At 36.6% G+C, this 23056-nt stretch overlaps 2 protein-coding genes across 7 annotated transcripts in view; one reads left to right on the top strand and one right to left on the bottom strand.

Annotated features, from left to right (window-relative positions):
- Positions 1–23056, bottom strand: part of LOC105453348 (tensin-1) — a 173683-nt gene that overhangs the window by 123018 nt on the left and 27609 nt on the right. The gene's annotated exons all lie outside the window — the stretch shown is intronic.
- Positions 13007–18691, top strand: LOC105453349 (putative sodium-dependent multivitamin transporter). Its single transcript, XM_011695226.1, has 7 exons — positions 13007–13210; positions 13464–13592; positions 14712–14933; positions 15296–15639; positions 15711–15830; positions 16181–16846; positions 18231–18691. The coding sequence occupies exons 1-7, from the start codon at positions 13193–13195 to the stop codon at positions 18493–18495; spliced, it is 1764 nt and encodes a 587-aa protein (XP_011693528.1). The 5' UTR covers positions 13007–13192; the 3' UTR covers positions 18496–18691.

Below are 23056 nucleotides of genomic sequence, written 5' to 3'. Positions count from 1 at the left end.
GCACCTGTCGGATTTAGGGTCAATGATGAAATACCTTCTCGTCATCCATGCCAGAAGCCTTCAAACCTCGTTGGCATTCTAAAGAGGCATAAGGGCAGATGTCTACCAGATAATTTACGTAATCCTCCATTTGAGCGTTTCATTGTTCCCGGTAGCCGGTATGTAACAAATTGGACACGCATTTAAAGCCTGCTCTTTTAAATGACAAGAGAAATCGACAATGTCGATTTCCACACACCAAAAATAGATCTAATCGATTTTAAATTATAGTGTAATTTTCTTGACGTTTTATGAAAATTGTAGAGAGACTTACAGAGAGAGCCTTTCACCATTAATATATTCATGCAGTTTTAATTTTTGTTTACTAAAACAAACTGGAAAGAAAGATCCAAGAAGATCTCAGACAAAGCTTTGCCTAGAATTCAAGTAGTACAAAGTCAGACAAATTATTATAAAGCTCATCGCTCAAATATGGACATCAATCCCGATTTCATGATCTTTCGCCGTTATCTGTACGGGATGGGTTCTGGAACTCTGGACGAGCTTAATTACTGTTGATCGCCGAGCGGCGCGATAATTGGAACGCTCCCGCGGCTAATTATGGAGAATGCACGGGCGAACGGATGCCGGATGGTTTATAATCCTGGCTATCTGTTTCTCGGATGGACACACACGCGCGTGCGATGCGTCACGCAACTCACGAACACGCGATATTCATTTAATTTGAGCGGCATGTTTTCATCGCACTAATTCCGGTGATTATGTCATGAATACAATCGTGGCGCCGCGGTACGTAAGAACGGTTCTTATCTTCTGGTCATCCCGTTTATGACTATCGTCGAGTTTCAGCTCCGACAGTCAATGATAGGTTATCACGGGTTACTCTGCGCTTTTTAATCCTATTTGCAATGTTATATCGCGAGAGTTTCAATGGAAAACTCGATCATTCAGAATACTGAAATATTGAAAATATTTTTAGATTTTGTCTTACAAGCTTTTTTTGTTACTAATTGGATCAATTATTAATTTACTTTAGTAATTCTCTGAATTTTTCGTAATATGTAATACAATTGTTTGTAAATAAAAAGTAAATAATGAATAGAGATTATATCAAATTTATTACGTACCGAAACCAAGGAAGCATTGCGAAAGCTATTTCATGTGGTATTTTCTTACGTTCTGATTTACCACAAGACATTGCTTCGTAGAACTTGAAACCATTCATTATTATAGAGCGACTTTTCCTGAACTAATCCGACCGGTTAGCGGAAGAATTATTAACGTCGACTGCAAAAAGCTCCCTTATACATATACGCAAAGTCTCTTGCCTACTTTCTCCGTTGTTTATCTTGGCAGAATAGAGCAGCGCGGTCGCTTAAAGCATTAGCGTGAGGCGGTTGACCCCAATAATTTAATGCATATTACCGCTGGTTTATGCACAACGCCTTGTTTAGCAAAGATAAAGCGTCGGACACTAGCAGGGGACTGACCGAAAGTAAAAAGCGGCTTTTGCGAGCTGTTGCGGTTTTTTTTCGTAAAAAAAAGTGCACGACGCGCGACATTCACTTGTATTTTACAGCAATGTTAAGTGTAAGCCTTTCCTGTGTGGCCGTGTGATTTGTGGCAAGCATCAAATATAAGCTCCCCGGAGTAAAATTTTATGCTGGCATGCATGTACAAAACAGAACAAAACCGACGTAAAAGTCGGTTGTGAATTCACGCGAACTGATATATTAGCGCCTGAGTTCATATTTGACATCTTATAAACATGTTTATAAAATTCATATACAAAAGTAAAAATAAAGAAATATATCTATTTCCATGAATATAGATACTAGATACACAGACACCTGAATCAATTATCAGAATTCCTATCGTTTATTATTTCAATATGGTATCCTAATTGCTCTTATCATCGTTATGCTGCAAGTATCTACAAAAATAATGTAGCTTTAGGTAAAAGATATGAGTTTGCATTCTTGGCCGTATCTAACAGCGTGCGGAATACTAAACACGAATAAATTAGATGCCGCGCGCGATTGAGAATCGGATGTAAAGTTACCTAGTCATGTGCGGGGCATTACCGCGAATGGCTCGGGGATAAAATTCCGATCGTCGCTACAGCGAAGTCATACAACGTTTCATTGAAGCCACGACGGCGAAAATGCCGACGGTGAGATCTCTAAATCCCGATTAGAAGTCGCCAGCGCCGTTCTTAATGACTTATCGTTAATTAAATCTGCGCCGTTCGATCTCTCCCCCCCTCCCCTCCTTTATGCATTCCGAAACTGGGTTGCAACTTATTTTTTTTTTAAACGCTCGATTGCCGGGCGATTTGATAATTTAGTTTATGCACCACTTACAGAACATACAAGATATCTTAGAACAGCCATTCATTTTATCTCGGCGGACTCCTAATTTAATACTGATTTATCATTAAAGAGTTTTGTTACAAAAGTAAAATATTGTAGGATATTTAATTTGTCAATATTAATTAAATGCAGCTAGTAGCTGCCACGTCTTAATGGAAAAAGTTTTTCTGTTAAAGATCATTCCTAAGTGAATATCAATGACGCATATATTACTTCACGACTGTTTGTTGCGTAATTGTAGCAACAAACGGCGTGTTTAATGTCAACCTTGGCGGCATCTACTCACATGTCTACATAGAATATTACCAGCAAGGATACGGCCTCGTTTGTTATATTTCATGTACATTCTTTACCTACTACAATAATCTGCGCGCACAAGACATTTTCCTTCTTTAAAAAAAAAATAGTTTATTTTACTTTAATAATAAGAATAACTATCGTGACTCACGTCGCTTTTTTCATACGCGTTAGGATTAATAAATCCCAGCAAAGGTAAAAATTCGAAACGGCGATATGGTAAATTGAATTATATTACGCAATTATTTCTTATGGTAGCCCAAGAAATTTCTTGAAAAGCCGCTTAATCATAAATCTTATAGTTTTTTTTCTGTGGCAGAAAGTACCAATTATCCGCAAGTAATCATCGATATCCCCGTAACAATCTACGACGCTCTCGAACGTTTCTATGCGCGAAGGAAAACTCGTCAGATAGTAACGGAATAAGGTCCTGGTGGGCGTGGAGGCAGAAGACGTATTTCCACGTTGATGAGATTATAGCGGACATAAATAACGGAATGAATGTATAACTTCCACAACGCGATAGCGATGCGATGAGAACTTTCGAATCTAGATCTTTTCTCTCGCGAGTCGCCTTGCCGTAGCAAATAATTTTTTGCGAACATCCGGAGTCAAGTTTCATGCATCTTGCAACATACAAATCCATACGTGGATATACCTTTCTATTACATCATCGTTGTAACATAGATATATAAAATTAGAAAAAATTATATAATTATTATCTAAAAAATTTATTAATCACGGAACAAATCATAAAAATATTGTTAAATTTTCCAAATCTTTTCTCATTAAAAAACACACATGTTATCTACAGATTTCTAATTAATTAATCGCTAAGAATCCACTGGCTTATCAGAAATAATATATAAATATATAATAATATATAATATATAATATAATATATAATATATATAAATATTAAATTCAATTATGTGGATTTAATAAATGGAATTATTCTCTCTGAAAAAGAGGGAGAGAGAGAGAGAGACAGAGATATACACTTTTTAAAATCTCTTAGAATAATTTTTTATCTACAATATTTACATAAGATCATGTATGAAGATACTCCGATTGTGATCTACGATTGAGTCTGTCGCGAAATCATTCGATTCATAGAAGCATTGTTCCTGTTTCGCCACTGTTCTCCATTGAGGAATCCTTTCACGTGTACGCGTATGGATACGTGTTCGTTCACGTGGACCTCTGTGAATTATCGAAGACATACCAATGGCTTCTCGGCAAAGCTACGCATCTATCGGTGAATCGTTGCGCACCGTTACGCATACACGCGCAAACGCACACACACGTATTATATATATATGCACGTACAGATTCATAGATACGAACTTCCATTGTTTCGTGCGTTACATGAATTTGCTTTTGCATAGCTCGTTATCGTATGACCGCCGCATGCGCCGGAGGAAATGTGAGTCTACCGACAATGCGATGTCGTAAGAGACACAGACACTGGTGGTAGCAAATATAATCCACAATGTAGCTATTGTTATTTTGACACATATAATTGAATTATCATACATTGTTGCTAATAATGTTGATAAATAACAAATAGAAAATCAAAAGATCTAAGCTTCTTTTACTACAAATTATTTGTTTGCGTTGGGACACGGGAATTTGAACGTAAAGTAAACGTCAATCTTAATTCTCGGAATTATACGTTCTTGAGATTATTTATTTGAGATATTTCTGAGACCATTTATTCGACACTGATCACGTCAGCATTAATTCGAACCAGACCACCGCTTCTCTGAATTCAACATTAGAAACTGACGCAATGTTAACGGTCACAAGCACCCTCGTAGATCTGTATCGCCCTAGATCTGTGTACCTTCGTCCCAATTGGCTATCTCCGTGGGATTTATAGCCGGCAATTCAAACGCAACACGCACCGCCGTACGTCATGATTGTAAGTCAGCGACCGTACGTGCCTTCCTACATCGAGTTAGCCACTGTTTACGCAACGCCATAACGTTTGCGTTCCGCATAATTTCAGTGTCCCATATGCGACGTCCCGTCGCGTCGCGTCGTCCCGTCACCGCCGACCGCAACCGTCCCGCGACGTCTTTCATCTCACGAAGCGTCGCAGATTACTCTGCGCGCGAGAGGCATCACGATGTGGAACGGCCACTTCCGGCGCGCGCCGAGCGACGCCCGTAAAAAATGGAAATGAGCAATTGTTGCGTACGTGCCGGATTTATACACCGAGTTAATTAACCGCGAAGTGCACACGCTACAATAAAACTCGCGCCCGGTTGCGGGCGCCAGAATATAGGTCAATGTAAAGCTGTAGCTGTCACGGTGTCTTCAATATAGAGCAGATTTGTAATTTATATTTATTCCGCATTGTGCAACAGTGATTTCGATCTTCCGACAATTTAAAGCACACAATTTTATTACGCCGTGACGAAGCAGCAAAAGATTCCTTTCCCAGCGAATATATTAGAATATAGCCATAGTCCGACCTCGTAACTATTCAACTGATGATAGAAACGCGTTAATAACGTTAATTGGTACAGATACAAAGTGGGTCAGTGCTAAATGAAGCTAAAAAATACACAAACCTATTCAGAGGATATATTAAAGTTCAAGGACAGATTGTCATCTTTTCATTGAGAATAAAAAGACTCATCTCATTCCCATTATGCAATATCCGGCAATTTTGAGCGTTATCATCGTACATTTCGGGACAGGGATATAATTGAATTTTGATGTAACTTTGATGTTAGAGAATGTAAAAATTTATATTAAACGCATTTATAAACTAAATAAAGAAAGGATAACTATTACAAAATTGTAAAGTTTTTATTATTTGCGCTAGTTTTATCAATGAATGTTTGTTATTTTATAATTGGCAATCATATATTTTCAAATTTAATTACTATTGTAAACGGGGGAGAACGTAATTAAAAATGTAATTTATTTCTTGATAAATTCTCGAGCATTACGTCGGCAATTATGAATGACAGCATGAAAAACGACTTATATTTCCAAGCCTTCTATAAATAGTGCGTTACGGAAAGAAAAGCTGAAAGAAATACAATGGCGACTCGAGTTCACCGTGTATCAACGATAAATCGGCAGCACGTTGTACAGCTTGTAAATCACCCTGTCAGTCAATACCGATTGGCAGAACAACATTTCCCCCCTATACATTTTTAGAAGTAACGTCAACAGCGGTCGGCGGACATGTAATTTGACTTGTTAAGCCGATCCATTAAGGAGATATGGCTATCGTCGGTGTCGTCATCGGCCCTGCCGCGGGTGAATTCGAGGTCGTACATTTCCATTGCCAACCGGCGCTGTCAAGCCCGCAAAACAAGCTCAAAATTCAATTGCTTTCGGCGACTAAAACAAAATTTCAAAAGCATAGAGAGTCTTGCCACGCCATTAGCCAATTGAATCGCCAAATAGGACGCGGCTAGTCTACGATAATATTTTCGTAATGTTTATTATTATACTATCTTATGGTATCTACAAACATACAATATAATATTTACAAAAAAAATCACGTTGCTTGAAGTCGAAAAATCAGATTTAACCATTGTAAACCGCGCGCGTTCATTGTGATATTTATATCAAATTGTGCCATTAAAAATGACTCTTCCTTGACGTTGATTGAGGTACCGCAATCCGCGTAATCTATCACATTCCTGAAATGATTCTCGCGTGCGAATTTTTCTAATAACACGTCATCAGGAAGATACCATTTTCGACGTCTGCTGGAGCAGCAATTGGATGGGAGATTGTCGTTCTCAAAAGTCACGCGACGCCGTCGAGAACCGTTCGAGAGCGCATTTCTCTTGTACCGGCGCGTTTCCTGTCGTTATCACGTGACTCTCATACGCAGCCTACCGCGAGCTGGCGTAGATAATTAAGCCTCAGACAGCTCATGAGAGGTTTTAGACAGAGAATGTATCGCCAGTCGCCAGACGGGTCGCGTGTCGTCAAGAAAACAGAGGCGACTCCGAGTCTCGCGATCTCGCAGTGCCGCATTATCGATCACGGGCGCAAGGATGAAACATCCGCATGGAGGATAAAAACGATAGCAAAGAAATTAATCCGAAGCTGTAAACTTTAACGGTGACGTTCAAAGAATGATAAATGTTCGTCCATAAATCTTTTTCCTCTTTATACACATTCCGGCCAACAGTAAAATGATATCAAAGAGTTTTGATATATTTTGCAAAATGAAAATTTCTTGCAACTCTGCGTAAAATATCAAGAATAAAATATTATACGTGTTTCAAAACAGAACATTTTCCTCTGTGTAATAAAACACTGAAAAAATCATATTTCTTTCTATGTTTTGTTTCAAATTACACCATTATGAATGAAAATAATAATGTTAATGTCTGACCTTTTCGCAGCAGCAAGAATGAGAGGATGCGAGATTAATGTGCCGCATTAAGCGTGCAAAATCCAGCTACTTTATTTATGGCGGAAATACAACGGCTTGACCACCAAGTCATTGAACACTTTGAGTTCATGACACAACGATAAAGTGATGTATAACGAGGCGTGCCTGGAAAATATGTAATCGCCGCGAGAATTTGCAAGAAAATTGATGCTCTATCAGTCGACCGCCTGACGGCAATTTGTTTTCCTAGACGTCTCATACTTCACGATCTAGCGTGTGCTTGTAATTGTTGGGCCCCTTACTTTATTATTGACTGGGTCACATGAGAGATTGCGGATATGAGTGAATTATGAGAGTGACACTTACGTTGTATTATGTTAATTTTTATACAATATTTAACAATGGTGAAATTGTTATAAATAAATGTTGCTAGAAATTTCTAAACAAATTTATCAATTGGCTTTCTAAGTAATGGTTAAAAATAACGTTATAATTATAATTTTGTTCTCAAATAAAATCCATTAAAAATTAAAATGTTAATCCTGTTACCGAATTTAGATTAATCTGTATTTTATCTGTATTAATTTGCATTTTATCTATTTGCTTGTATAAATAAAGTCCATTAAAAATTAAAATGTTAATCCTGTTACCGAATTTGATAATTTAGATTAATCTATATTTTGCATTTTATCTATTTGCCCGTATTGACATCTGTTAACATGCTGTCGGCGTTATTCGATAATCAATTAACAAACAATTGCTGCTGTACACGATCGGAAGCAGTAATGCCGTCCGGTGCAACAGCATTCATAAAGGGACTTTACGATGGACGTGCGATTTACAAATCCATTTTGTTCTTTTTCGTAGAATAAAATGAGCCATTTAATTAACTGCGTTAAAGAGAAAGATGTATTAATTAAATTTTTGATCGCTGAACGTGCACTGGAGATGGCATTAAAGCTTTCATGAATACTTTGCCTCGCTTTTTCCTTCAACCCATGTAATTTAATACAATTAATGACCGCACCCGTACCGGCCTTGATCGCGAGTGATTGTCGGTCGATATATCGAACGCGGCATCGAAATTGCAACAGAAAGAATTTGCCGGGAATGTCGTTTGACGTAACCGACATCGTGATTGTTGCGTGACGCCGCGCCGCACCGGTGCAGTGGTCGGAAATGTTTCTATCTCGCAGGTGCACCGCGGATCTGAATATTCCGTGTCGCAATACATGGCACAACCGTGGTAATACGTAAAAACGCATTCAAGCGTTTCATGTATCAATCTTTTTGACACAGCACGTCATAATATGTTTAATATTTGAAATCTCTATATTACATCCTCATATAATAATTTAATCTCATTTTCACAATAATTAAGATCGTTCGATAATCTTTGCAATCACTAATTCTAAGTTGATAACATCGGCACTAACGAGTAAAATTAATATCAGTTAAGTAATCGATTAAATAAGTATCGCGCGAAAGACGTACGTAAGAATACAAAAATATACAATGTTAACAAATTGGACATTTTCCCTCGTTCAAATTGCTATCGAATTTCACTGATTCCGATTTTCGCAGTTGCAGAACGTCAAACTGCATTACATGCAAATTTGCTTAACGTTGGCAGTTTATCGATTTCGAATATCCGTTAAGCTAGACATCACGGCAGATTCCGGCGTACACCGTCGAAAAATCGTCGTTCGCTACAGTTCGTTAGTCGCGTTAACCGGCGCCGCGACGCATGCAGGAATTTTAATACGCGATCTTGTCATATTCTACTTTTCACGGCAAGTTTGCCGTTCGGCGATACGTGCGTTGCATGGTAAAAAAAAGGCCTTCGCGCGGCATTTCTTCTGCCTCCACTGGTGAAGAGCGCACGACTTTGTTAATCAACTTAATTGACAGCTTTGGTAACGTACTACGTGCCGCACTGAAGAGACCTATAAATTTTTTGTCTTGCCCTGGAATTCATATAGCGATGCCCGCATCTTCGAGTTACGCCGAGCTATGCGATAATATCAAGGGAACCAATTGACACTTGCGCGACTTAATGAAGACTAACGGTTGCTGTTAATATAAACTTTTTAGGCTTAATCCACGAAATCTTCCCAGCCACGATATATTAATGTGAGAAAAACATAATATCCCGCATCGAAGTGTCTGTTACATATATATATATATATATGCGTAATTAATATAATTCATTAATATAAATCATATGAATTAGCAAACCAAAGGCACACCAAAAAGTAATAATAACATTAAAATTTATATCTTTTATTTTAACAATATTGTTAAAATATTGGCGACATCAATATTTATGTACTTTTATGTGCATATAAAATACTCTGATGAGCTGCAGTTCCACGTCTTTTACATCAAAACGCTTGTTATTAATGCCAATAATAAGATGTTTCCGTAATACGTAATATAAAACGACTTTTAAGAAAATAATTTATCTGAGTCTAACCGCACGTACACGCGTCTGTGATTTCATATGTATCAATTTATTCACATGAGTCAAGATATAATAGTCTACGAAAAACTCATGACTTATCTTTCCTAACATAATATTTAGAGTATAAACGAATGAAACGGATTAAACACTAAGAAAAATACTAAGAAAAGCGACAAATATCCTTACAGAGATCCAATTTGATACTGAAATTACTTATTTTTTGAGTAAAGTCTAAAAGAAATACTATTGTTCAGTAATTTTAATACTTAATATAAGTAATTAATCACTTCCTTCTAGTATTAAATTTCTGTAAGGGTACTGACCAAAAATTGATCAAGACGTGACGAGAACCGTTTTTTTGTTTTACAATGATTCAAATAGACGTGAAAAAGACGGTTGGATAGCATTAATTTGATACCTGATGAGCTCAGATGATTTAAATAAACGTGAGTAGAAACGCTTCGTCGACGGACAGAGATTAAAAAGATATTGTAAATAAGATCACGTGATTCTGAATCGCAATTTATGAGACAAGTCCAATTATGCCAAGTGTCATAACAACTAACGTTGGCTCGGCGAAATTCGATATAAAAGTGTCTTTTCTGCGAATAAATTTAAGAATAATCAAGAGAATAATATTATACAAAAGAAATTCATTCTTGCATTTTTTGTTATATGAAAAATCGCTTCTTATCGTTGTTTATTAGATACACATTTAATCCTAAAATCTTCCTAAAAATCTTCCTAAAACCTTCCTAAAAATGTTCAAAGATATTGACTCTTGGAATTAATCCTTGTGATTATTACGTTCCCCTCGTATTAAATACATTGGATTAATTAAGAGCGCGAAATCAACACGGTAGACGAAGCGTGGCATCACGCACGAATTGAGTCGAATACCACAATCATGAGACAGGGGATCAACCATCGCGTTATTAATTAATGATTGGAATTAATTATGGGAATCAGCTCGCTCGCACGCGAGCGTTATCAGATCGGCTTACATTCTCAGGCGAATCAAATAACGGTAATTTTCACACCTGCTCGGATGCATTAAAACTTCTTCTATAGCTGCACAGTGGATGGCAGTGCGTCATATGATATTCGTTATTTATTTATAAAATAGAGATTATAGATATCTAAATATAATCTCAATTAATTTAAAAAGAATGTATTCCAGGGGATAAAATTTTGCACGAGAAAAGGTGAAATCTACTTCAGTTTGTCAGAGATTAAAACTAAAATCCTGATGACAGCACAGGATTAATGCATATATATTAGATATATTTAATGGCACGGTCGAAAATATCACGCCTCGTATACACTGAAAGAGAAATGAAATTCTGGATTTATGCGTTTCACAAACTTTAAAATGCCAGCGAGATTCGCTAAATGCACGTCAAGTTAATTAACACCTGCATCGAAATGGTGACGTTAATGCCAGAGTATACACGATGAGTGTGAAAAAGCTCTCTTGATGTCAAACGCTTCTGAGAATTCGTAATCGCGTATAACAAGAGCAAGATCAATTAGTACTTCGCCACTATCTTTTTACAAGTTCTTAATAATAATGACAAAAAAATAATTACGGATCGAAATAGGGAATACACGTGGTTTCCAAGTAATTGACTCGCGAACAAATTTACATCGAAATAGGGAACACACGTGATTTTCCAAATAATTGACTCGCGAACAAAATTTACATTAACCCCTCGTACTACCTTCAAATTGAACCGTTCAGCTGCCTCACGACCGCCATACTTTCCCTCGTCGAATTATCGAAAGCGGTCTACGCATCCGGATAATATCGACGAATTACGTGGAACAAGAGTGGTTAACACACGGTAAATTTCGATTGACCGTGGGGGTCAACGATTGGTCGATCAAGTTCAGCAGCCAGTTAGCCGACAGTTAGTCTGCTGTCGTCCGGCTAACGACTTAATGACGGGAATTCACCACTTACGAGTTCCTCTTTTTCTCCCTCATTCTAGCCTCCTCTCTTTCTCTCCCGTCCCGTTCCTCTTTTGTCCACAGTTCCTTTCCCCTCTTTTATCGGCAATGCTATTCCCGTAAAACAACGCGGTCGACAGACCAATAACAATGTAGGAAATTAGTCGACGCTTAAACAGCGGGGATTGTCATTAACCATCATTGTGCCGCGTATGAACTAATTATATATCGAAAAAAGTACATTAAATACGAACAAGGTAATCAAATACGCGCCAAAGTGAACATGATAATGGATTCCCATTTTCGTTAGCACTTTTACTAACATTCTTCCTCGTTCTTTCTCTTGTTTTAAATTATTATAAAACAAGTATACGTATATATTGTAAAAAAGAATGCGCGCGCGTACATATTTAATTCTTCAAATCATCAATCATGTAACTTTCATTCATGAAAATATATTAACATTTGATATGGTAACTTTAATAAAATAACTTTAATTTAAAAAATCTAAAGTGTCCCCAATTCAATTATTAGTCATCAATTCTTCGTACATTTTTGCAACAATTCTTTGTTCTTAAAGTTAATAGTATAAAGTGTTATAATATTAAAAATCATTGATACGATCAAAACATTATTACATAGATAATTATTATGTCGATGTAATAGAAATCGCACTCACCGCTTTCGTATGTCTTCTATAAGAAACAAGTTTTCTATCACTTCTTATTTTATCACCATATTATTATGTTATCTAACATCTTTTAAATCTTGTCTTTAAAAATGTGAACTACATTATTGCATTTTAAGATCGGAAGATGCACACGGAAAACCTGTTCATAGTCAGTACAAAACAAAAATTTAAGCACACTTAGCGTGTGTTAGAAATATAAATACTATACGATATATAATATTGGCGAAGACATAATCCCTTACCATTAGATAGATTTAATTATGTTTGTTATTTAATTAACGTCGGGATTAAACGTATCTATCGATTCGGATTTCCTACCTGTCTCTTTTCGTTTTCATCGCTGTTAAGTGAATTGATCGATCGTAGCAACTAACGTGTAAAGATAATCATCTTGAACGATATCGTCTACGGCACATTAAATTAAGGTTGAGCCTTATCCAATGATCGCCATCTAATCTTTCCTCAGGATTCAATGTATTTCAACCGGTATATCCGTATCTAATATTACAGCTCTCGATCGCAACATTCGTAAATCCGTTGATCTAAAAAGTTTCTTTTATATATATTTATATGTATATATAATATATATACATTTTTTTACAATAAACATAGCTAAATATATTTTTTCGCGAGTTAATTTTCATTTTCACTGATATTCTCGGTATTTATGTAGATAAACTTTTCATTCATTTGTCCAATAATTAACATTAAATTGCATATTACTACGTCTATTATGAAGTCTAATTTACCGATGAAAAATCCGTGGTTTGCGTGCTTTAACGCTAAAGATGCCGAGCAATTCTTTACGTAAGAACTTCTGTTGCGTTTTGCAACATGCAATGAAAACGGATACATTCGTTAGTAAGACCTTGTCGAACACTCATGAACATTTGGATCTTTGTGCTGTTTGTGTCTTCAAAGTGTAGAAAAATCTTTTATTCTTTGCATAAATCTTTTATTTTGATGGAAATTTCTAAAATTTAAGTAACACGAAGTGAAGTTAAATTTTTGTGAAGTAAATTTTGTGGTGTAAATTTTACAGAATGGACCAAGAAATGGACGTAAGTACTAATTATATAATTAAATAAAAATGATCTTCAACTGTTTTACATCTATCAATTATTTTACAAAATAAGTTTATAAATAATTTTCGTTATAAATTTTAAAGTATCTACGAAAATAATTTCGCTGCTATTTTAGCATTGTTAGCTAGACATGTTTTAAAATAAAATTGTTAAGAAAATATACTTAAAACTTTTACTATCGATTTCTCAATAAATTGTAATATAAAAAAGAATTTCTCCTTATTTATAGATAGCTAATGAAAGCGAAATAAACAGGTTGCAATGGCAAGACTATCTTGTGATTGGCGGAGTTATGTCGATCTCTGTCTTTATCGGACTCTACTATCGATTCAGCGGTGGTCGACAACGTACTGCAACGGTCAGTTTACAAAAAAATTAATTTCTACACGACAGATCAATTCATCATTAAACTAATCTGATCGCGATAATCCACGCGCGAATCGTATCTATACCGTTACGTATACGATCGATCTCATTTTGTGATAAATATTACTATCCGTGTTAATTACGGGCTCTCGATAATAAATTAAATCCCGGCCAATTTTCCAAATGTTTGACGTGTTAATTAACTAAGTTGCTACAATTCAATTCGATAACTCGAAAAGTGTTAATCGATAACATATAAATTTTAAATGTCGAGCGATGTATGCATTCAAAATTTATATCGCAATCATGAAATGAACGTTTGATCTGAACTGACGTATTAATAAAAAGCATGTACTTTCTCATTTTATTTCTATGGATTCTTAAGAAAAAAAACTTATAAATAATTATCCTGTCAACTATAATTTTCTAAAAATTACTGACAACATTTATAATTTTATTAAGAGGTCTCACCACCCCTGAGATTTTAATGATACCTTAAGTTTAGCATTTTTTGTGAATAAATGGATAAATTTTATTTAAAATCTGCTTAGAGGACATTATTGTACATATATAAAAAATAAAAAAAAAATTTTTTTATTTTTACAACAATGTTCTCTAAACAGCTTTTAAATAAAGTTATCTATTTACTCACAAAAAATCCTAAACTTAGGTATCAAGGGAGTGGTGAGACCCCTTAAAGCCTCTATTAATTCAAACTGGCATTTTAATTAAAAACGTGAATGTTTTAATTAATGAGTTACATATTCAGACAAATCACATTGCTGGCTAATATGTTGGCTTAAATTATGATAAGAAGACTTATCCTTAAAAAATAGAATGGCATCGAAATTTACATTGATTAATTTGATCTCGTACTAACGACAAAGAATTCTTTTATGGAAATATACCAAGCAGAACATCAGGTAATCATGATAACGTCAAAATGACATTAAGATGACTCGTGACTGATCGAAAAGTAACTTTTAATAGTCATTTTGGCACCATTTTGACGCCATTTTGATGACTTTTTGTTTTGCTTGGGATTACGCGTCATGAATGATGCTTCCTTACAAGAGTGCTGTTTAATTAATCGAACAATTATCGTCAATAGGAGTACTTTACTGCGGACAATTCATTAGGTATTTTACCCCTCTCGATCGCCATGATGGCCTCCCATGTATCAGGAATTACCATGCTCGGAATGAGCGGGGACGCTTACATTCGCGGCCTAATCGTTGTATTATTCTATACTACCGGCATTTTCATCGTACCAATCATAACCTTTTTTTACCTACCAGTCTTCTTCGAGATGAAGGTCGTAAGCATTTATGAGGTAATTATTAAATTATTTGCGAGAGAAATATCATTTACTATAGTCTAAGCAACATTTCAATGTTCTTCGGAGATTAGTACTATCTTTAAATATCGCACAAATATATATAATCGAATACATTAAATTTTAAACAGAGCAACAGTGGAGAAGATAAAATTAATAAAATTATTTAAAAATAGAAATCAGATTTTTTTCAAATTAAATTCAAAATTTGATTCAAAAGATTTTGAATCAAATTTCAAAATAACTTTTTTATACCAATGTTTAATAATAATTCTGTTTCTAAATGGTTATAAGAAATGCATTTTAAATATAATACTTTGTAAGCTGCTTATGATATAATTTTTTTCTCTTTTTCTTAGTATCTAGAAAAGCGATTTGGGTTGTACCTGCGATTGCTTGTAAGCGCGGCTAATTTCTTCGAGACAATGTTATTGACCGGAGTGATGCTGTACGCTCCTTCGTTAGCTCTCGAGGCTACCACAGGCTTGTCTAGTATTATGAGCATTTTGATACTCGCTGTAATCTGTACCTTCTATTCCACATTGGGTGGCATCAAAGCGGTTTTGATCACTGACATCTTCCAGGGTTTACTTATGCTAGTCGCTCTGTCTATCATCGTTTTCGTTATCGCCCAGAACATCGATGGAGGACTCGTTGGCATTTGGAATATCGCGCAAGAGGCACATCGTATAAATTTCTCAGAGTAAGTTGAATATGATAATATAATAAATAATAAATAAAATAATAGGGGTGCATTAATAATCTTTTTTATAGAGTGAATATAGATCCAACTGTGCAATACACATGGTGGAGTCTTTTGCTTGGAGGAGGATCGATAACTCTAGCCTATATTGCGGTGAATCAGGTGCAAGTTCAACGTTTAATGACCGTTAAGTACGTCAATGAGTATTTTATACTTCGCAGTACGCGTTTATGTAGTATTCTTTTCCTTTCCCTCAAGCTTTAATAACGCATAAAATCTTATTCATCATAATTACTTTAAAAAGAAAGAGAATCTAAAGATCACCTGTTATCGTAGTTATAAAAGATATAAATTTTAAGCTTGTTACCTATAACTTAATTTTAACTAAATAAATATAAATACACAATATAATAAAATAAAATATAAGCAGTAATTTAAAAAAACGAAAAACAGTTAATTTACTTACTTATTTTATTATATTGAATATTCGTTTAAAGTTCTCACTAATTGTACACGCGACAATCTATTTTTATTTTCGCAGAAACGTAAAAGTGGCCACGCATGCGCTGTTTCTGTGTGGTCCGTTCATCTTATTGATAGGCTTTTTAACATGCTTCGTCGGAGTGGCACTTTTTGCGGTCTACAAAGATTGCGATCCCGTAGCCTCCGGAAAAATTTCGACATACGACAAATTATTGCCTTACTTCAGCGTGATGAACTTACCACCCGGATTGGTCGGTCTCATTGTTTCCGGTGTCTTTAGCGCCAGCCTAAGTACGATCTCCGCTATGATGAATTCGTTAGCCGCGGTAGCGCTCGAGGATTATGTGAAGCCACTACATCGAAAATTTGGAATAGAGTTTTCTGACGAAAAGGCCACCTTCACAGCTAAGGCTCTTACCGTTTCAAATGGCGTTTTTTGCATGTTTTTGGCAATAATGGCGAAAACAATGGGCTCGATAGTCCCCTTTGCCATGAGCATTCACGGAGCTATCGGCGGACCGATTTTAGGTATTTTTACCCTCGGAATGATCAGCGAGAGAGCTAACGAGGTGGGAACTATTATTGGCATGATTACGGCGCTGAGCGTTAGCTTGTGGGCAACTTTCGGGCAACCTAAACCACCAATTCCGCAGTTACCGGTGTCGATCGAAGGTTGCGCGAATTCTACAGCATTAATGCTCGCTCAACAAATGAATTTTAACAGGTAAATATTCTCAGAAAATATAATAAAATCAACATTCAATTGTATCGCCTAAACTTTGCAAATATTGAAGCTGCGTGTTATGCTTTTCTGTTATCACAGTGTATTAAAAAATGTATTTAAGTAATACTTAAAAATAAGCGCTTTGAAAAATATTTAAAAAGGTTTTGAATTTATATTACTTGCATTATTTATATATGTATAATGTTTTCTACATTGGTTAAAAATTAGCGATCAGAAAAATATCAAACAGTATAAAAATTCGCTTTTCCAAATAGTAGGAGAAAAATAATTTGCCAAAAAAATCATGTTACAAATGTCTCTGAAAATCCAAAACGCACAAATATTAATTAATTCTACAAACGCGATTAATATAGATTTCTCTGTTTACTTAGCTATATATTTATTTAATATATTGTATTTACAAGTACACTGAAAAAATCGACAAAAATTGTATACTTTAAACATTCACGATGAAATATTTTTCCTTTAATTATATCAAAAGTTTTACCTCGGGCGTCGCGCGATGATCATTGGCATTACAGCATATCGGCAATAAATGCAATACGTATTTACAATTGCCAGCCATTTATCTCGCTCGTTGCAGACCGAATCGAATGAGCATAAATTTATCTTAGGGAAACCGATAGGGGAGAAAGAACGGCCCGACGGCGCGCATGGCGCGTATCGCGCGACGATTAGAATATGAATTATCGGCGCGCTGTAAATCGTCTTATCGCGACTCTTCGAAATTCGCGGAGCGTCAATGTTGCTATGCGCGCGGAGATATCTCGTCCCGCTGTAATTAGTCGCGAGTTAAACGCCGGCTTCCTGATTTCTTTCACGCTTGTCGCTTTCTCATGGACGATAAAGCTTGCTATTTGGCATTCCCACGATGGTAAATATAACGCTAATTGCACCGTTAATAAACTGAAATTACGGTTGTCTCGCGGAATCCACGCCGCGCCGTTATTAGCGGGATTAGATATATTATAGCTTTCTCTTTGTCGGCGGGAATTCGTTTAAATTGACCGGTCCATTTTCAATGTGGCAAGAAATTGAAAGGCCGCCTGCGAAAAAGCGTAAAATATGGACGGTAATCTGATTTAATTGAAATAATTTCGAGGATAGCGGACAATAATAAGTGCATTTATGCGTACGCGTAATTCAAGTACGAGTAATGTTTTTATTTTAAGAAGAGAGATATTTTTCTAATTAGTCATTTTATGTTACAAATCAGTAAAGAGGAGAAAGTAGAGAGAAAGTGTGCAAGATGTTATAAAAAAGAAGATTTTTGTTTGTCGTTTTTAAACATCCATCGAATAATATTTAAAATTATGATTTATTTATTTTTCACTAATCACACATTACTTCTTTTTTTTTACAGTACCGTACAACCAGATCAATCATCGTACTTTTATTTGTATCGCATCTCCTATTTATGGTACAACCCTATTGGACTCACGATTACGCTGACAGTTGGATATGTGGCGAGTATTATAGTTCGACTTATCCAAGGCGGAAACGATATCGAACACGATCCAAGTTTGTTTATGCCAATCGTGGCCAGAAGAATCAAACGGCGACGTCAGGACGCACAAAAAACTACGAACAGTCAACTCTTCGTTTTAGAACCTAGCCGTATAAGATAAAGCTAATTAAATTTAAAATGCATTATATTACCTCATCCAATCAATTAACAGGCTAATCCAATGATCAGTACGCTATAAGAATAATTGACTGACTATTATAAATAAGTTATTATACTTATTGTAATATTCAGTTGATGTTTAGTTGATTATAATCAACTATTAATACATATATTTAAACATATTATACATATTAATACATATTTAAACAGATTTAAACCTACATATATATATGTACATAGCCATCAATTGTATTTCTTTTTGTATATATACCAATAAAAATAAAATGTATCTTTTGAAGTATTTATTTTTTAATTGATATATTGATAATAGAATTAACATTTACAGTGATGTTATCGAAAAGACTCTGAACGACGCAATAACGTTCACGCAGGCTTTCGGTTTTTCGGACAATCCTCATATTGTCGATTTATGTAATTACAGTTACGGGGCTATTATCCAATTATAAGGTAAGCAAAGACCTGTGTGCGGAATGGGCGACAGTCGTGATGAGTACCGGTAAACTCGAGTGAAATTCGCGCGTTGCAATTTTTCGACGGCGGCCTCGTCTCTGCATTAATTTGCAATTTAACGAGCACTGATTGGCGGAAAAGGGGCCGGCGGGGGATAATGCGGCATGTGGGCCGATTCAACGACGGCGAGCCGGCGATTTAAACGATTCCGCTGTGTTGCTGCCGAAATTGGCGCGACTTATCTCGTAATCGTCTACAGCCAATTACCGTGTTCAGCACGAGCAGGCTTTTAATTCGTTTAATCGAGGTTCATCTGCGCATCGGAACGTTGTTGACCCCCCTCCCCCCTTCCTACGTGACGCATGATTGAACGGTGAAAGAAAGCAGCGGTAATTGATACGTTGTCGGCGAATTTGTGTTCGCCAATTGCGTGGTCATAACGTTTACAGCGGAACGTTGTGCTTTTTATTTAATCGCGCTTCGTATAATAAATGATGAATTAATTTTGTGGTGACATTCGTTTAAATTTTGAGGCATTATAAATTTAAACAAGAAACACGATAACTTTAGTACTGGCATAATATTAATCGATTTCCATTTTGTTAAATATACGTTATATATATCTCCCATGTTTACTGCGAAAATAATGTAAGACACACAGCATTGAAGCTATGAATTTATATGAGGTACGAAGACAAATCGACACGATCTACATATATTGCAATAGGTCTTCAAAAATCGATTCGCGTTCGGAATAAACCAAGGAATAAACCTTCAAAATACACGGATCATGTAACGTAAATTGCATGAATCGAAACGCAAACCAATTTTCCCCACGCGATCTCCCCCCTGGAACTTATCATCTCGATCTACAAGAGAGAGTCGCCGCTATCGCGTGTGCATCTCGTTGCATTTTCACGATGACTAGACTCGCAGCATCGCGGCGGGGCCGACTAAGACCCCGGCTCGAGGGTACCGAGGGGGACGGTATACCTATAGAAATGCGCATACGTATGAGCACAATGGCTGGAACTTTCATCCCACCCTCGCATTCTACTCTCTCGCACGAGCGATTCGCGGGCTTGCATTTAAAATTGAAATCACGGATCCTGGCCTCATACGCGCGGCCACTTCACCACGTCCGATCTCGATTATCGACGCGTTCCTCTTTTTATTTGGCCCTTCCTGCCGCCCCGTATCCCCCTCGACCCGCCCTTCCTCTCCAGCCGCATCCATCCTCGCTGGTCGCGCGAGTCACGTGAATATGCATGAATTGTCTGGCGCGCGGCCAGGATGAATTTTAAAGCAAGAAATCCTGCCGACCGGTTCATTCATCGGCGCGGCCGGACGTGTTTACGTTGCGACGGACTGTTTACTCACGAGGGAAAGGAAATTCCAAAGCCTTCGGTATACGTGATTAAATTTATTTAACGCTTCGTGATCGAACAATGGAATGGTAAAATATTATCGCGACTATGATAAATAATGATTTTTTATCCAGATTATGCTAATATATGCTCACGAAGCGTAAAAAATATAATATAGATTGCCATAGCAAAAAAACTCTCTCGATAAAATTATTGCAGCCAAATACAAGTACAATAGTGCAGAACAAGATAAAAATTATTACGAGCTATTATTGCAAAGTTGATCGTTGCAACATTTTTTTGTTCATTTCGAGAGAATATCGTCGTGATTCCGATATACGCTCGCCACGTGGAAAAAATTCGCACCTCGTGCCGGATCCTTGGGTCTTCCGCGATAACCTTATATGCAAAAGACAGTTCGTGCGCGATGCAGAATTCAGCGGTACAGCCAACCAACCCATGCATTATAGGGATACGATATCCATCTCATGTCAAGATCTTATGGTCGCTGCATTAGCTAGCAATAGCAAAATGACGGAAAACAACAACGTGCCTCGTGTGAATCTAGAAATTGCATGTAATATGCGTGCTGTGTATGATATAATAAGCACTCGATCGACAACTAACTTTATGCAAAATTTATATTCTTTTAACTAATATGTATTATCCTAACTGTATACGTTATTTTAACATCGACACGGGAAATCACTCAGAATAACACACGATATCTGAAGAATGACGAAAATATATTTAAAATATATCCTGAGTTCTTAAAACACTGTTTAGAATTTAGAACTCGCAAAATTCTTTTGAATTTTCATGTCGTTATTATATTGATTTTCGATTATAATAAATAAAATTATTATCTTTTTTTTTACATCGAACGCCATAATAGTCAAAGTCTTATAGACACGTTATTACGGAAAATGCCTCCGAGGTTGCAACGGACAGTACAAGTTACGAGATGGTCACTTGCAGTTACCGTGCCTTGCAGCGGACCCTTCCTGCCGATTTAACCGCAAAACCGCCCAGCGGGCGGGTCCCTTATCTCGAGCTTAAGTGCAGCTTGCAGCCCGCCACCGATCGGCTCGCCACCGTAACGGCGTGGGCTTCACGAAGCATGCCGTGTGAAATGACGGCTACCGGAAAGAACCGCGGCACACAGGGGCGGATTTAATGTACCACGAACGAGTCTGAATTGACTTGTAAAACCGAAAGAGTAAATCGCACCCAAGATCGATTCCCGCCAATACGAGCCGCGCCGGCTCGTACGTTATCCCGAGGGAGGATGGAAATACGCGATGTGTGCGGAACATAAAGCCATGGGAAATACATAATGATTTCTTGTCGAGCCCGAGGCTAAAACATGATTTTCGATACGATACGGTAAGGTAACATGGTTCTCTCGACGAATTTCCGGTAAAATTCATCGCCGTATCTTAACTTGAGAATCTCGAAATCTCAAGATGTTACGTAACGTTAAGTGGAAATAATATTAATCCAAACAATAATTTACCTATAACGTATAATACAATCTGCATGTCGAATGAAAAATATTCAAATCGCATGTGGTTACGATCGAAATTACGGAAAACCCTGTTTCTAGAAATGTCTTATTACAAAATGTAGTGTCGACCGCCGCTAGCGATGCAGCTGATACTTGCATCTGCCGCGATCTTATTGCGGGGGATTAGTTGGCACTTTGTCGGCGAGCTCGTTATACATATATACACTAGGCGAGAGACATTCAACGTATCGACTATCAAACTCAATCAGTCTATTGTTAGACTGATTCACAAATCGTTTCTAGCCCTTCGGCCGCCAAGCCCATTTTTGTTAAATGCGTTTTACAAATACCGCTTTGTGCAATCACCATAATATCTTATCGAGGTTTGTCATTTCGATGTTTCCCACATTGTCGAAGATTAACGATCAATACGAGGAATTTAGTAAAAATGACAAAAACATTTCTATAACTCTCAAAAACATTGTCTAACTAGTTAATCAGTCTGATTAATTATTTATAATTACGTATATTTTTATATAATATATCTTTATATAATTTCTACATATGTTTTTACATAACTTCCAATATTCGGCTAATTATTTCTTTCTTTCGATAACAAATAATAATTAATAAATAAGAAATTAAAGAATACACGCAGTAATTTTCAGTACCACCCATGATGATCATGACGTCACACGTTGTTTTCACGACCGGAAAGGAAGTTGTCAGTTACAACTCGTGACTGTGATACATAATATTCGGAGCGGCTTGAAAAACAACCCTTAATCATTTTAACGTTTCTCCGTTTTCGGGGAGGGCTATTTAAACATCAACCGATATTCTCACGCGCCCTTTTTAGGGTCTGGGTGCGCCTGTGTCAACAAACATCCACCTTTTAACACGATCTCTCTTCAGCGCGCGGTACTCGTTCGTTATCGAGCGTCAGGCGTGTCGATTTCGTTTTAACTTGTGAAGTACGTGTCTGTCGATGACATATACGCTGCACAATCGCGTGAGATTAATTACCGTCAATTGGCGAGACCGATTCTTCCTGCCTGGAATGAGCGTGAATTTACGCGTCGCATTATACACCGCGTACTGACGTCAAATCAAATTATTAATAGAAATTAGAAATAGGTTGTCAAAGAGAATAGAATAAATTGTCGTGTATTATAAGAATAAAAAATAACCATTGACGCTCAGAATTAATTGACATA

The sequence above is a fragment of the Wasmannia auropunctata genome, unplaced genomic scaffold, assembly GCF_000956235.1.
Source record: "Wasmannia auropunctata unplaced genomic scaffold, wasmannia.A_1.0 LD336000.1, whole genome shotgun sequence".
In the NCBI taxonomy this organism is placed as follows: Eukaryota; Metazoa; Arthropoda; class Insecta; order Hymenoptera; family Formicidae; genus Wasmannia; species Wasmannia auropunctata.
Note: the sequence above shows the minus strand (reverse complement) of the source record. Positions and strands in the feature narration are given on the sequence as shown.

Bases quoted from the DNA above. Each gene is read 5' to 3' on its own strand.
- LOC105453349 (XM_011695226.1), top strand. The intron at 14,934-15,295 runs GTAATTATTAAA...TCTTTTTCTTAG, and splicing joins AGGTCGTAAGCATTTATGAG to TATCTAGAAAAGCGATTTGG. The intron at 15,831-16,180 runs GTACGTCAATGA...TTATTTTCGCAG, and splicing joins CAACGTTTAATGACCGTTAA to AAACGTAAAAGTGGCCACGC.